The following is a 16,424-nucleotide window of genomic DNA, read 5'->3' as shown; positions in this document are numbered from 1 at the left end:
TACAAGACCATCTATCATCTGACTCATAAAGCTTGTGCATTAACTCCCAAGAGTCATATTTTTTCCAAAATTACTGTATACACAACACCTAGGTTTCAGTTACTTAAGACTTTCATTGCTTTTGCCATGAAGATGATGATTCACTAATGTCTATGATCCTAAAACCTCTATGTTGGGTGCTTGCCATCATTTCTTTTTATTTATTTGAGTAATATGCAAAGATCCTTCAACACAAGGTTCTCTCTAACTCCCCCACACACAATCAGGACTAGTAGATCTTCTGGAGGGATAGACTGCTATTGCACAATTCAAGCCAACTATCCATAACCAAAAATATTTTGCTTTCATAGAGGTAACTAACATAGATAGTTAAGTCATGGTATCTTTAAAAAAAAAAAAAAACTAGCTCAAAATGCAATAAAAATTTGTAAAAGTCATAATAAAAGTCTCATCATAACAGAACTTTAATTACTGACCTAACTTATTTTGCTAATGGTGATATGGGTACCCCTTCAAAGATGCCTTTGCTCAATTCCTTCTTTGGAGACTGTCTTCCCAGAAGTTCCTTTATACTCTTGGCACCACCCTATCTCAGCTTCACACTCTCTTCTCCCCAGTCCAGCCACAGATTGTATTTACTATAAATAAATATTCAGTACTTATTAAGTACATTAAAAAACACAATGTAATACAAGTAAGTTATATGGAAGGATTAAGTAGCAAAGACTCTCTCCTTCCAGTTACACCTTTCTCAACTAAACTTATCTAAGGTCACAGTTTCCTAACCTTCCTTCCCATCCATTCCCTCAATGTCCTCAAGAAGTATCACCATCTTCTTGACAACTTGTTATTCTCCCTCAACTGTTAGGGAACATGGCTCCATTGACATCCAAACCTATCCTTCTTTACAAACCTTTGCCATCACTTTGCATTGTTAGTGGCTCATGTTTACTCACTTGGACAAATATCCTCAGTATTATACCTAGAAAAATTCTGCTAGTTTTCTTAATGTAGCACAGGTGAAACATTTCCAAAATACAAAAGGGGAGAAGGAAGAGTCAAGAAGCCAAGCACTGGTAGTTTATGTTGTAATCTTAAGTACTCAGGAGGCTGTGATCTGAGATCTATTAACCACCAGACTAGAAATGGAGCAATGGTGCTGTGGCACAAAGTAGCAGACCACTAGTCTTGAGCGAAAAGAGCTCAATGATAGCTCCTGTCCAAGCAGTGAGGGGTGGGAGATAGAGGGAAGATGGTCAGCACTATACGTGTGGTGGCAAATGGGAATTTTAAATGGAAAACTGTAATAAACTAATGCTACAAGCCAGGTATCAGTAGCTCATGTTTGTAATCCTAGCTATTTAGGAGACTGAGTCAGGGGATAGTGGTTTAAAACCAGATAGAATACAACAAACCAGGAGACTCCATCCCCAACTAACCAGAAAAAAAACTAGACTAGAGATGTGCCTTGTGTGGTAGGTACAGTGCCAGAGGTGAGCAAGTGCACAAGGCTCTGAGTTGTAGTTCTGGTGTAGGGTGGGGGGAGATCGATAACGGGGGAGTGGAGGAGGGTAAACAAAAGAGAAAGAAAATATAGCAAACTGTGTAACCACTCATTATTAAGCCCAAAGGGGCTAAATGGAAGTCAAATGAAACTATTACAATATATGAAAACAAGCAGCTGGCTTGAACAGTTATTCCTCCTGGTATAACTCCTCACGAAAAATTCTCTCCTCAAATGTGCCTGTGGAATTGACAAGTAAGAAATCTGACAGGATCTATCACTGTCTACTGTCTTAGTTCTCTCTCTTGTGATTAGGCTGCTCCTTCAACAGTGCAGGCTCACCTCGAAGGCAGAGAAAAGTAAGAAAGTCTTCTGTCTTAGGCTTCCTTTTAGAGAGGTCAGAAATTTGAGTAGCTGGCGGGGGTAGCAAAGGCTCCACTATCTTCACTGGAGTTGTGCTGGGACTATTCGGCTGAGATTGAGCAAACTTCCTTTGTGCTTGCAGCCTGGGCCTGCAAAAGCAAACAAAAATGAAAAGTAAATTAATCAGAGACCGGAGGACATATGCCCCCACACAGCAATAAAACCATAACACATAAAACAAAAAAAGGGCGGGGGGAATCTCTTTTATAAACTTTTTCTTCCTGAGACTCTATATTCCTTATTCTCTCAAAACCACAAGTCTACTTTAAAGCACAATAAATATTGTTAAAGAGCTGTGTTTTATACATGGTTATAAAGTAGGCACCACTACCACATATACTTGCTTTTCCTTCAATTGGAGTATATATGATGCACAATGTTTGATGACAATGGGCTAAGACTTTCATACTTTGGTTTCAGCCCAAAATGTAGTTAAAAGCAAATTTTCCTGTCACATTGATGTGGCATTCTGTGTGTTCATCACACACGATCACAAATATACAATACCTTCCTTATGGTGGCTTGACATCCAGTCCATTTTTATCCTTAAACTAGTGCATTCCCAGTGTTCTGACCCAAATCAAGTAATGTTTTCCATCTTTAGTCTCTCTAAACTATGTCATAGAACTGGGCATAGTGACTCATGGCTATAATGTAGCTACTCAGGAGGCTGAGATCTGTGGATCAAGGTTTGAAGCCAGCCTGGGCACAAAAGGACCTGAGACTCTTATCTCCAATTAACCTCCAGAAAACGGGTAGTGGGGCTTTGGCTCAAGGGTAGGACGGTAGCCTTGAGCTAAAGAGCTCAGAGACATTGCCCAGGCCCAGGTCATGACCCACAAAATAAAATAAAAACAAACTATGCCACAGAAATAAACTACAGTAATTAATGCATTTAAAATGCTGGAGGGGAGAAAGAGGGGCAGGGAGGGAGGGAGGAAGAGAAGGAGGGAGGAAGAGGAGGAGGGAGAAAGAGGAGGAGGGAAGAGGAGGAGAGAGGAGGAGGTGGGAGGAGGGAGAAGGAGGAGGAGGAAGAGGAGGGAAGAGGAGGGAAGAGGAGGGAAGAGGAGGGAAGAGGAGGGAAGGGAAGAGAAGGGAAGAGAAGGGAAGAGAAGGGAAGAGAAGGGAGGAGAAGGGAGGAGAAGGGAGGAGAAGGGAGAAGTAGTAGTTTCCATAGTGTACCAAAATCCCCAAACCCAACACATTATGGTTAATCTTTGCCAACAGGCCCAAACTCCATAAGGAGTCACCGTTCAAGACTGTGAGACTTCGTTTTTTTAAATCGGTCGTGGGACTTGAACTCTGGGCCTGGGTGTTGTCCCTGACCTCTTCAGCTCAAGGCTACCACCGTACCCCTTGAGCCACAGCCCCACTTCACTCCATAAGGATTCAGAAAGGGGCCTCTTCCCCACCAAATTCATTTAGTGTACATAGAGCATGACATAAATTTCCTTAATGTGATGTTTCTCACCTGAAAACTCACAAACCACTTTTAACTCTTAACGGCTCCCAGCTAATAGACTGTAGCCAATAGCAAATTTCCCACTCTCCACAAATAAGTACATTAATAATATACCTTGACATTAAACTTATCTGACATTCAGTAGTTGCCTAATACTTTTCCTTTAGTCACAAAACTTGTAAAATGAAAGTAAGCATGTCTACAAATGAGAATGTGGTTATGTGCTGTTTCTCACTACCCAGCTCAAAGACAGGCTGAGGAACTAATATTCATGGTACATAGCAGTAAAAGTCTGTCAGAATCTCTAATTATTTCTAGATACCAGGAGAGAGCAATGTCACCTAACTCAAACCAACAGAAATTAAGAAACCAGGTATACTTGTAAAGCACAGATACATCTACCTTTGCTTGATTATTGATAGAAGGCTTTATATAAAATAACAGTAAGTGCAATATATTGCTGGTATCCCCCCACAGTAACAAAATAATATCCTCGTATTTAAAAAATATTATATGCAAACATATACATACCACTTTTATTGTGAAACTTATCTTGTTTTTGTGGTATTGTTTTGGGGCTTTATGGGAAGGGGTGTCATATCAGAACTTGAACTCAGAGAGCCTGGGTACTCAAGGCTTGTGTTCTGTCACTTAAGCCAAGGACTTTCCTGTCCAGGCTTGGCTTTGAACCTTGATCCTCAGATGTCAGACTCCTGAGTAGCCAGGATTACTGGCATGAGCCATTGACTCCCTAATAGCTTAAAATTTAATTTTATACATCCTTTAGCTACTCCCCTCCATATTAAATAGCACAGTATTATGAATACCACAATGCTATCACTAACAATGTTTGCTTGCATTTTACAATCGTACCTCCCCCTCCCTTCCATGCTAACTAGCTTCTACTCCTACCTCCACTAAGACCTAGCATGAGGGCTGGGAGTTTGGCCTAGTGGTAGAGTGCCTGCCTAGCATGCACAAAGACCCAGGTTCAATTCCTCAGTACCACATACATAGAAAAAAGCCAGAAATGGTGCTGAGGCTCAAGTGGTAGAGTGCTAGCCTTGAGAAAGTCCAAGGACAGTGCTCAGGCCCTGTGCCCAAGCCCAGGACTGGCAAAAAAACAAAAAAAGATAGTTGTAAAACTGGATTATAGTAATAAGAACACACTATACATTTATTTAAAAAAAAAAAAAAAGACCTAGCATGAACACTGTCCAGATCCTGTTCCCAATACAAATCAACACTAGGTCAAAAGGAGACTACATGGCTTCCTGGGCTGGACCTTCATTCATTGCACAAAGCCATGGCCGAACCGCAGTGCCTTGGGAGGTAGAGCAACCAGACCCATTACTTTGCTTTTGCAACACCATGATCCTACTGCCTGTTTCAAAGCAAAAGAAATTTTGTTTCTGATTTATGAAACTGTTCTAATTTTTTATTCAACTGAAAATTCTAAATGGATGATTTCATAATGTTTTCTAAATGGACACAATTTACATGGAGTCCCACAGGAATTTCATGGAAATACTGCCTACATGTCAACAGGATGTTAAGTGTTTCCTGCTCTTTCTAAAAAGTCAGCAACAACAAATACCACACATGAGAAAACTCTGCAGCAACCATAATGAAAAGCAAATGACCCCCCCTCCGCCTTCCCCCCAAAGAAGACAGAGTCAGGTATTTCACAATTCCAGAGCCTCAACTGCTTGAATAAAAGACATTTTGTGCCTCATGACAAGGAGACTCATGTCAAAGAGGTAATCAGGGGGATTAAAAAGTGTTACACCTCAGACAAAAGCCAAGCTCCCAAGTGATTCAGCATTTGTAAGACCCAGAAGAAACCAGGAACTATGTGTGTCCAGTCCACAAAGGATAGGTCTGTGGTATGGCTTTTCCTCCCACGGGGATTACAAAGGTGTCAGCCTTGCTTTGCTGATCTCATACAATGGGAGAGGCAAATCCTTGAAGTGTTCGCAGCTTATGTACAATTCAAGGACAGAAGGGGCCAAAAGGAAATGTGGGGAATTTCCAGATGTGCTAAATTTGCATCTAGGGCTGCTAGGCACTTTGAGGCCAATTCAAAGGTGGGGTACAAGAAGACAGGAACTAAAAGACTTGAAGGGAAAAGCAGTGCATGGCCACCAACCCCACAGGCAAGAACTCAACTTCTATCAGTGTCATGGCATTGACAATTTCCCAGAAATTGTCACCCTCAGAGCCATTTCACCCTCAGAGCCAAAATGCATTACCACAAAAACATCGCTCCATCAAAGACAGGTCCAGTCATGCGGGGTTAGGTGAGTACAGGGTTCCTGGTAGTGAGGGGAAACACAGGATAATAACAAGAGAAGGGTGGACATGGGAGCTCCAAAGTATCTGCTTGTTTAGCCACAATGGTCTTACCACCTCTGGGTAAGGAACAGAAAAAGCCCTATTGGCAGTTCATGTCCCTCACACAAACTACAGCAATTATTTTTGTCTAATTCTTCATTGAGATTCTTTACAGAAAATGCACTCAAATCTAGAACTCAGTTCCCTATGTCAATGAAACCAATTATAAATCATCACCAAAGAAGTCAATATAAATCTATTAAATCAAATGACTGTAACCAGTAGAGGGAGAAATGAATATTAAGAACAGGTATATGAATGAGGCAATATTCATTTACAGAACAGTAAAAGCTAAAGCTTGGTGGTGGGGATGGAGAGGAATAGGTGCAGTTTCAAACCATATCTTTACTGGTATAACAGTGTGTGTGTGTGTGTGTGTGTGTGTGTGTGTGTGTGTGTGTGTGTGTGTGTGTGTGTGTGTGTGTGTGTGTGTGTGTGTGTGTGTGTGTGTGTGTGTAAAAGGACAACAATGCTGCATTCCTGTAATTCTAGCTACTCAGGAAGCTGATATATCTGAAGATCCCAGTTCAAAGCCAGACCAGGAAGGAAAGTCCATGAGACTCTATAATCTCCAATTAACCACCAGAAGGCCCAGGTAGAGCACTAGCCTTGAGCAAAAGAGCTCAGAGATAGCATCCCAAGCCCGAGTTCACGTTGTAGAACTGACAAAATCAACACGAAATGTAAGAATCACAAGAATATGATACATGAATAAATAGGATAAATGATTTTGGTGACTGGAGTGGTCTTAGCAAGTTCTCTAATGGCACAGGTGAAAAGAGAGGAGAGACCTTGGAGCCAGAAGGGAACATTCTAGGCCTGCTGTTTGTTTTTTTTTTTAGCAGACCCATTTTCATTCCTGTCTTTGCTCAAGTCACCTCCTCAGAGAGACAAGATTACTCTAACGTAGTCTATCAATTATGACAGTTCTGATGCAGACAAAGGCACTGACCAACCCAGCCAAGCTCTACCCAATAGTACACTGGAATCTGGTTTGTTTTTAATTAAGAAACAATTAACTTTCAGCCAGTGTGGTCACAATTTCCATCATCACTTAATGAGTAATTATGAACTGTTTGCATATCAGCAGCAGCATGCGAACAGTCAGATTATGTGGAGCTGTATGTGGAACTACAACACCTTTGTAGTATTGGTACCCTTTAACCACAAGACCTGCACTTGCATCCCATCTGTCCTCACACAGCACAACAGTCCATAGCCACTCTGTGGGGGCCAGGGAGGAATTTACTGCCTTGTACCATACAGGCAAGCCCACAGCCTACATTGGAAGATTATCCGTTCTTGAACAAACTACATGAGCCCTGTGGAAGACAAATGGGCTTCCACCTCTTCCCCTTCCACTCCTAAAGGTACATGGAAGGTGACATTATTTTCCACTAAGCTCCCAAACTCTCCTTTCTCTTTTGGGGTTACAGAGAAGTACTGCTAAATCAATGTTTTATCACTTAACAAATATCTAACCAAATTCTGTTTGTTTTGGCCGTTTGAACTTATGGCCTGTGCTTGCTTATAAGTGCTCTGCAATGTGCGCCATACATCCAGACCTTTGTACAGGTTATTTTTTCAAACAGGATCTTGAGCTTTTTGCCCAAGCCACTCTCAGACTATGATCCTACTGCTCTTGGCTTGAAATGCAGGTGTGTGCCACCTTGTCCAGACCAAGCAAATCTCAGAAGTGTATTTCAGATTTAAAAAAAAAAAGCAGCAGTCCTGTAATCCTTGCCACTTAGGAAATCTGAACACTGTTGTGTGAAGCCAGCCCAGGTAGGAGGTGTGACTCTTATCTCCAATTAACCACCAGAAAACCAGAAATGGAGCTGTGGTTCAAATGGTATGGCACCAACCTTGAGCAATAGGAGTTCAGGGACAGCACCCAGGCCCAGAGTTCAAGCCCCAGGACTGACCCCATAGATAGATAGATAGATAGATAGATAGATAGATAGATAGATAGATAGATAGATAGATAGCATGTACTTTGCTCTAGGTTTAGAGATCTAAACAAAACAGAAGCTATTAATACATTTTTTCAAAATTAACAAGTCATGAGGTTAGCTGATAAAGTTCTTTGGTTTTACAACAATTCTCATATGCCCCCTCTTCCTACTCTAAGCAATGCAACTGGAAGCTTCATTGGGAGCTAGGTGGCACTTTTCTTGGCCTTCTTAGAGACCATCAACAGTGTAGCACTTATCAGTATACTGTTGAGTGCACATCACTCTCTAGGGCAGTACTCACTGTGGCCAAAACAGCAGTTCCCAGGTTAAATTCAACTTCTGTGCAGGATTTCAGATAGCTACCAACCCAAGAAGCAAACAGTGTTATGTGCACGGTTTGAGCAAGGAAAGCAGAAGCATGGGCGACCAAGCAGTTTGAAGTCAACACACAGCTGGTCCCTTGTTGACCGACGGACATGCCAAAACATCATTTTATTAACTCAATTTTCCAATATTAAACATGTAAGCTGGTAAATCCAATTATTTAGATTACATCCCAATTCTAAACAAAGGGTGAGGAATGGGAGGAGGGGGATCACTCTGTTCATTCAGAAACTAAGAAACTGTGTCTGGCAAATGCAAAATGACCAGCATGGCTGGGCTCTTTGTGCTGATGTGGGAGCAGGCCCTGATGCTTTGCCAACTTGCTGAAAGGCCTATTCAAAAAAATTTTTCCTGTGTTTCCATCCCCAAAATAATTACCCACTCTATTCTACCCCCAGACACACACACTACAAACCTGGCAGCTACTCAAAGAAATAAGAGTGTGCCCATGTGTGTGCGCCGGAGGTTGGGGGGGAGGGGCAGGCAGGGGCTATCCTTTACCAGGGCAAGCTGCCCACCAAATTCAAATGCAAGTGCAGTTGTGGGCAAACCACACAGGATGGCTGTAAACATCCTGAATAGTAAAGAGAAAATAAACACATCCTCAAGTGAACTCAAAGGCCAGCAAGAGACCAACTCACTCCCCCAAGGGCATAACAAGGATAACCACCATAGACAGAACCCTTCTGAGGGCCACCTTACTCTGTTCCCAGGCTTGTGATCAGCATCAAGGACATCACACAAAGACAAAAAAAGGGACGTCCAGGAGGAGACTTTGGCTGTATGGAAGGCAAGTCTTGCTTTCGGGACATTTCTTCAGATCTAGCCATGCCTTTTCACAGGCCTCTTTTTCTGCTTTATGTCTAAACAGATGAAATTGTTTATAAAAACACAGGATATTAAATGTTTGTAGTGTTTTGTCTTAATTTTAAGTTACCCAGAGAGCTACTCAGAGTAAAAGTTTGCTTCAGCTGGCTTTGCCTACAGGAGCTAGCTGTTGGTGAGTCCCTCTTACTGAATCCTTAAAAAGTTTGGCAAGACTTGACTGGTTCCAGGAAAAGACAAGCAGTAGCACAAAACTTGGGATTTGGATGAGCAATTTTTTTTATTTATTGCACTATGGCCTTGGTTCTCTCAAACTACTAAAATTAGGACAAAAAAGGTTTAGGTTAAGTTAGGTTAGCTCCAAGCTACTGTGACCTCTGACCACTGCAATAAAACAAGGTATGCACCTAATAATTCCCCTAACAATTCTTACAAGATTCTAGATGAGGAACAGTGATCATGTGTGAGTACCCAGTAAGAACCCAAATGCTCCAAACTCCCTCTGCGGCTAACATCAATTTTTTAACTACTGGTGATAATAACTTTTAGATTTGAGATAGGAATTCTGCCTAGCATTTTAAAAGGCCAAGAAGCAGGAAGAATACATTTTTAGAAAGATGACAAAACCCCAGTCATACTATACTTTTCTTAAATGTTAGCAACATAGTTTATTTCCTCACACTGAATCCTCCCAATGAGAAATAACACACTACCTGTCTTCAGAACACAGGCATCCTAAGGATCACTATGCTAACCACTTGTAAACACAGTCATCAGCACTGCTCATCAAGAAGCTGACCCAAGAAGGCAGTGATACAAGATCAACTTAAACATACTACCCTGTCTTTGGAAGATGTCACTACTTGCTAATGTTTTAGAGCTCAAAACAAAGACATCAAGGAGAAAAGTGAGCTTTCCTTCTCTTTTATTTGGGGAAAGAATTAGGAAAAAGGAAGGAGAAAAGAACATAAAAAGCTGTAATGTTAAGAGCTATGCATAGGTATATATCTGTAATCCTAGCTATTTGGAGTTATCAGAGACCAGAAGACCATTAAGTTTAAGGAAAGGCTGGGCAAAAACATACCAAAACCCTGTCTGAGAAACAAAAACAAAAAGAGCTATGGAGTAGCTCAAGGGGTGGAACACTTGCCTATTACATGTAAGGTCCTGTGTTCAATCAACAATATGCAGATGGAGGAGGGGCAGAGAATAACAATATTAAATACATAGAGGAGAAACAACTTCCTTCAAGTTAAACATTCTTTGATGCTTATAAATCTCAGGTTAGGTGGTGACAACCCACACAAATGATATGAAAGGTAATACAGCTTTGGATTCAATTAACGAAATTATTCAATTGTTACCAGAAATCTTACGTGGCATCCTGGAATGTCAAAGAACCAAGATTGCCTGGAAATCATGAATGTCATGATCAAGGAAACATTTGACATTGAGTTCTTTTGTGTTCTAGAAAGCAACCATGTCACACTGGAGCTGAATCGTCATTAATCAACAATTAAAGTGGCAACAAAGCCCCTTTGTTCTGTCAGTCACCAACGTCACCTATATGTGTCAGTTATATCAATGCCAGTTTTAGTTTACCATCTAGCCAAAGCTAAAGCTCCATGTCCTAAAATCTCCAGGCAGCTAAACTTCATTCTTATCAAGGATCCAACCCAGAACCCAGGAGCTAAGAGTTGCAAATGTTCCCTTCAACATACAGTCAATTCTTTGGCAGTGTGAGCAAAAACTGAATCCTAATGTAAAGGCAAGTAATAAAGATAACTAGAGTCAAAAGAACAACACATGGAGTCAAAAGAATAACTAGAGTCTAAAGAACAACACATCTTAAGAATTTCAACAGGATCTGACCAAAGAAATCTTACTTTATTATTTTAAGTACAACATATGAGCAAATTATCCAAACTACATTCAGTTTTAAAGGCCCAGAGGTGCCAGTTAAAATGTTAATTTGCCTTACCACTCATTCTGAACGTGAGACTGTCAATTTAGTTTTTAAGCTATCATTTTTAGGACAATTTTGACTTTAGGTTACTCCAAAGCAAGCTAAAAACTGCCCTTAAAAAACTCAACCCCCTCCTACCCGCAAGAAAAAATTCCTAGCAGCCATCTCTTGGCAAAAAGAATAGTTGGACCATACAAAGAAAGGCTCACGTTTCAAGAAAAAAGAAAAACATGAGGAAACACCATTCATTTAGTAGGTTTCTAAAAGCATGACTGAATGTAAGTCCCATTGAAAGTTCCCACCATAACTTTCTCAATGCAGTTGTGATGGAATTCTAAAACCCACTCATGGGCAGGAAACAGGGTTCAGTAATGAGTACTTTCTTAGGATGAGCAAAACCCTGGCTCCCATCTGTAGTACAAGAAGACCAAAGCACAAAAGACAATATCAGCTAGTCAAGGCAAGGAAAAGAAATGTTTAAATATTTTATCCTCTTCCTCTCAAGCCTTGAAATTCATCTTCATAATAATCTCTTTTCAAAGGTAAATGGAGAAGGAATGCCAGGCTGGGAATGTGGGTTAGTGGTAGAGTGCATGCATGAAGCCCCGGGCTCAATTCCTCAGTAACACAACAACAGACAAGGCCAGCAGTGGTGCTGTGGCTCAAGTGATAGAGTGCTTGCCTTAAACAAAAGAAGCTCAGGGACAGTGCCCAGGCCTTAGTTCAAGCCCCAGGACTGGCAAAGAAAAGAAAAACGAAATGCCAATCTCGCCTGACAGTTTAAAAAAAAAAAAAAATCTCATGCAGTGGCTAGCAAGCACCAATAGATGGCAACAGACAATCTTCAGATTCCAGCTCTAGAATAATCCAAAGAGAAAGGAATTCTGAATTAAGATAAACAATTCCTGCCATTGGCCAATTTTGGGGACCTATATGAGCAACCTGGTACTAGATAATAAGCCAGCCTCTGTTTACAGAAAGTAATAACATGAATGCGATTGTGTTCTAATACAGGGCTAAAGTTCTAGGCTTGCATAGAAAATCATAAACACAGCTTTTCGAAATATCAAAACCTAAGTCTACAGCTAAAGTATATAAGATTGTTCTCCAATATGTCCTTTAAAAAGGTGATTTTAGTGCCAAGAAAAGAAGAGAACGAAAGCAATGTTGCAAAGTGCCAGAAATAAACCTGAAGTATCCATAGAGGCATTCTGACAGACATTACCTAATAACCAGAATAACAATTTGTAATTTTTCAAACTATGCTGTACCATGTAAGCCATTTACCAGCCAGATGCTGTTCTGCCTCAAAGGATTCACAACAATTTGCATGCTTTCTCCCCTCCTGAGCATTCTAGGATAGTACAATTGCCTTAAAATGAGAATGTGTGGTCACAAATATTAGAAATGGCTCGAAATGTTGAGGTATTATATAGGAATAAGGACTTCAACTCAAAAGGAACTCCACAAGACAAAGTACTTCTGCAGAAGGATGAGCCACCACTCAACAGGTGGTAAACAAGAGCAGAAAGGCTGCTTTTTAGCCCTAACACACCGGGCCCTGCCCCAGTGCTGCATTGGCCCAGCTCAGGTTCATTATCAGCTCACAACAGGGTGGTCTGAAGATGTATTTACATAAAATAACCAGTAAATGATCATGTAAGATTAAGAGTATTCAAGCAATCTCAAACCATATTCATACCCTCTGCTACTTTTTTGAACAATTTGAAATACAACTTTAGCCCATTTTGGAACAACCAGATACTATAAAGCCTTACATGTGAAACATCCTTCCTTATCCTAAAGCATTTCCTCCTTCTTTACTTGCTGACACTGTCTGGACAGAATAATCAAAAGGAATCAAGCCAAGGGGCCAGGCAGGAACTTTTTAGCAATTTTGACAGAAAAGAAGCCTTTTCTCACAATAATCACTCACTGGTAGGACAACAAATCTCCTTCTGACTGTGACTTCAGAGCAATGGCACTTTCCGGAAAACCGGAACTCACTGGAGATGGGGCAGCTTGTATCTCCAACAGGGATCCATGTCACTGGAAGCTGCAATGTCATTTCTCAGACATCCATAAGTAGCATGAGAATGTAAATAAAAACTATGGAAATCATAACATTTCAAAATGTGGATGACACTGAATCAATTTGCAAAGATTTCTTTTCTAAAGGATATAAGAATATCCTCTAATGTTCAACTGTTGTTACCAAGGTTAAAGCTTGCACAGGGTGGTTAATATATTTTAGGCAAGAAAACAGAAACCTAAATCCAACTGAGTGAGAATGAGGGTATGAAGACTGGGTGAGGAAAGGCCCAGTCACAATATTCTATCTCCGGTAGGATCCACTAGACATGGCAGGCTATACATTAGGACCTCTGCCTGATCCCATGTACAATGCTCACGGACAGTCCTCACCTGTCCATGAACCACAGTAGGACAGAACCTTTCATATTTATGGGGGTGTTTTCCTTCCTTTACTGTTTCAGCACACTTTTTCTGTTTCTTCTTAAATCAAAGCTGTCCATCTTTTCACCGAAAAGATGCACTTTACTGCTTCTCCTTGGCAGATCCAAATTGTCAGCACCTCTTGTTTAGGGGATGCCATTACTGAATTCAGTAAGGACTGCCGGAATGCAGATCCTGAAACAGCATGCCACACAGTAAGATGACTACTGCTCATGAGCAGAAAGCGTACACTGGACAAGGACGACTCATACAACTGATATGAAACAGCAGAAGACAAAGAGATTTCGAACACAAAGAGATTTCATAATACTACTCAAAGAAGATAGTATACTTTCAAATTCTTGAGTTATATATTCATAATTTTTCAATGGGGGGAGTGCGACACAGATAACTGAAATCACCAAAGGGATAACAGTTCAGGAGGGACTACTGTAAACAAACAAGAAAGTCACACTTGTGGACAGTAACAGTAGATTTGAAGCAATTATCTTCAGGACCAACATGGGGTCCACCCTAATTACATATGGTTTCAATGAGTCCTCAATAGGATTCTGGTAAAAATGCCTTGTAGATGGTACCATTGCTTGACCTCCCATCACAAAATAACTCCTCTAACAGATGAGTCATTCTTTGTCTAACATGTATACAGCCATTTAATGAATAAAGCCTACTAAAGCTACAAAACTATTGCTGCTAAGATAATCCAGGTATCTCTGTAAAGGAGATAGGATGTTCTTGTTGTGACATGGACTCTACAAGGACTAGGATAAAGCTAGTCATGAAACTGGAGATATAAGCAAGCCATCCTTTTGGGTGTAGAGGCACAGTTCTGTAATCCCAGCACTCAGGAAATAGACAAAAAAGCCTGGCAAGTTATGTAGGGAGAACTTGTCAAAAAAAAAGGAGGGGGGGAGGGAGGGAGGAAGCACGGGGGGGGGGGGGGGGGGGAAGAGGGGGAGAGAGAGAGAACACAAACAGACTCGGAAGAGCTTGGCCTAGTAGTGGTAGGGTGTGTGCCTACCATACATGAAGCACTGACTTTAATTCCTCAGTACTACATACACAGAAAAGGCCAGAAATGGTGCTATGGCTCAAGTGGTAGAGCACTAGCCTTGAGAAAGCCTAAGCAGTGCCTAGGCCCTGAGTTCAAGTCCCAGGACTGACAAATAAAAAACAAATAAATCAATAAGCCCATTCTCCCAGTGAAAGTAACACTTTTGTGTTTAAACTTATTTAAACTCCGTGACAATTTTCAATACTTATTTGGTTACAGAAAATATCCTCAGAAAAGATCAAACTTCTAGGCGAAAGAAATTATGTGTGCTTCTAGCAAATGAAAAGCTGAGAGACATCCTATTCAACTAAGTACTTCAATTAATCCTTAGTTTTCCTTGCCAGACAGAAATGTAAAAGCACAAATTCAGCCTCTTCAGCCCATCTTAAACTCTCTCCAAAGAAGGCTACAACCACATGCCTAACTGAGGTCTCTTCTACAGACTCTCTTACTGGGCATTTCTTCTGAGGGAGGGAAGAGAGATAAAGAAATGGAGAAAACAGTCAAAGAAATAGTCAAGGAAATGGAAAGAATCAAAGCTATACATGATCCTAATAAAATCTAAATGCTTAGGGTTTGAGCAAGGAAGAAGAGAGGGATCTATTCTACTGACTAATAAACCTCTAATAGAAGACTTATCAGTAACATTTCTTAGTTAGAAACTGTAATTGCTAACTTCCAAATTTTTACCTTTTACCCTTAGCTTAAAAGCTAGTTTCAATGAGTCCTTTCAATATGTAGGGTTAAGAAATTACCTTCTGTGACGTTTCCTAGCCACTTACTCGATTCTCTCTGCAGTACATTCTCCCCGGATCTATCACCCACTCATAACTAGAATAAACAGCTTCAAATGAACAAATGAGAACACTGTGGAGGTGGTGGGAACCACAATGAAAAGAGGAAGTGAGAGACTTAAGTAAAAATTGTCACATTGTGAAAACTGGAATGAAACAATGATATGCTGAGCAACCATGGAAATAAATAAATGACGTACTTCTCTAGTTTGTAAGTCACTGATTAACAGTAAGTACATTCTTTCTCACTGCTGGCTTCTCGGAATGTTGTGCCAGCAAATGGGCAAATGCAGAATCATGCTCATAAAGATGTAGGCAATGGAAAGGACAGTACTTAACTATTCTCTTTTATAATGACTCTCTTCATTTCCACCAGTCTAAACATGCCATAATGGTCTTCCTTTGATCTGGGAAGCATCCATCTTTAACTGTGTCAATAGGCTGCCAAAGTCCACACTCCAGGCCATACATCAGCCTCAAGAAGAGTGGCGATTGCTCCATTTCCAGCAATTTGTAAATGAGCCTAGTAAGAGATTATTTCCAGCTGGACACTTAAACTTTTCTGCTCTAACATCCAAGACTATAGTTAAGTTGCACAGAGGCACCAAGACATGACTGATTGTGGGAGATCTATGGGGGTTACAAAAGTATTCTCCTAGCTCATATCTAAAAGAGTATAGAATAAACTACACTTTGCTAGATTGTCATCTCTAGCATTGCAGTCACTAGACCCAGCATCAGAATAAGCCAGTCTTACTCATGTACACACACACACACACACACACACACACACACACACACACACACACACACACACGAGAGTATGGCTGAAGTAGTAGAGAGCCTGTCTAGCGAGAACAAGCCTCAGTAAACATGAAAGAACAGAAGTAAAGATACACAATGGGAACATAAAATGGGTGCCATAACAGACACTGGCACAAAGCCATCAAAATCCATACACCTCCCCAAAGCCCATTTATATGTGAGGAAGTCATTTTTCGGGGGGGGGGGGGACTTTCTTGTACCCTCCCCCACCTATTTCTTCTCCCAAAAATGCTGCCCCTCCCCATTGCCTATCAAAATGGTAGTTCCAACTGGTCTACTGGTAACACTTTTGAGAACTCAATTTTTTCTTCTTGCTAATCTGTCTTTTGTTCCTGTGATTTTCAGATCCACGTAAGACCTTTA

General features: G+C 40.8%; 1 protein-coding gene across 3 annotated transcripts in view; it reads right to left on the bottom strand.

Moving 5' to 3' along the window:
• Window positions 1–16,424, bottom strand: part of Jarid2 (jumonji and AT-rich interaction domain containing 2) — a 229,312-nt gene that overhangs the window by 53,472 nt on the left and 159,416 nt on the right. For all 3 annotated transcript variants that reach the window (XM_090356506.1, XM_090356508.1, XM_090356507.1), the window contains one exon: window positions 1,847–2,016. In XM_090356506.1, coding sequence (XP_090212632.1) covers window positions 1,847–2,016 — 170 coding nt within the window. The remainder of the gene's footprint in view (window positions 1–1,846; window positions 2,017–16,424) is intronic.

Source organism: Megascapheus bottae, chromosome 22, assembly GCF_031878675.1.
Source record: "Megascapheus bottae isolate mThoBot1 chromosome 22, mThoBot2.hap1, whole genome shotgun sequence".
NCBI classification, from domain to species: domain Eukaryota; kingdom Metazoa; phylum Chordata; class Mammalia; order Rodentia; family Geomyidae; genus Megascapheus; species Megascapheus bottae.
This window is presented reverse-complemented; position numbering and strand designations above follow the sequence as displayed.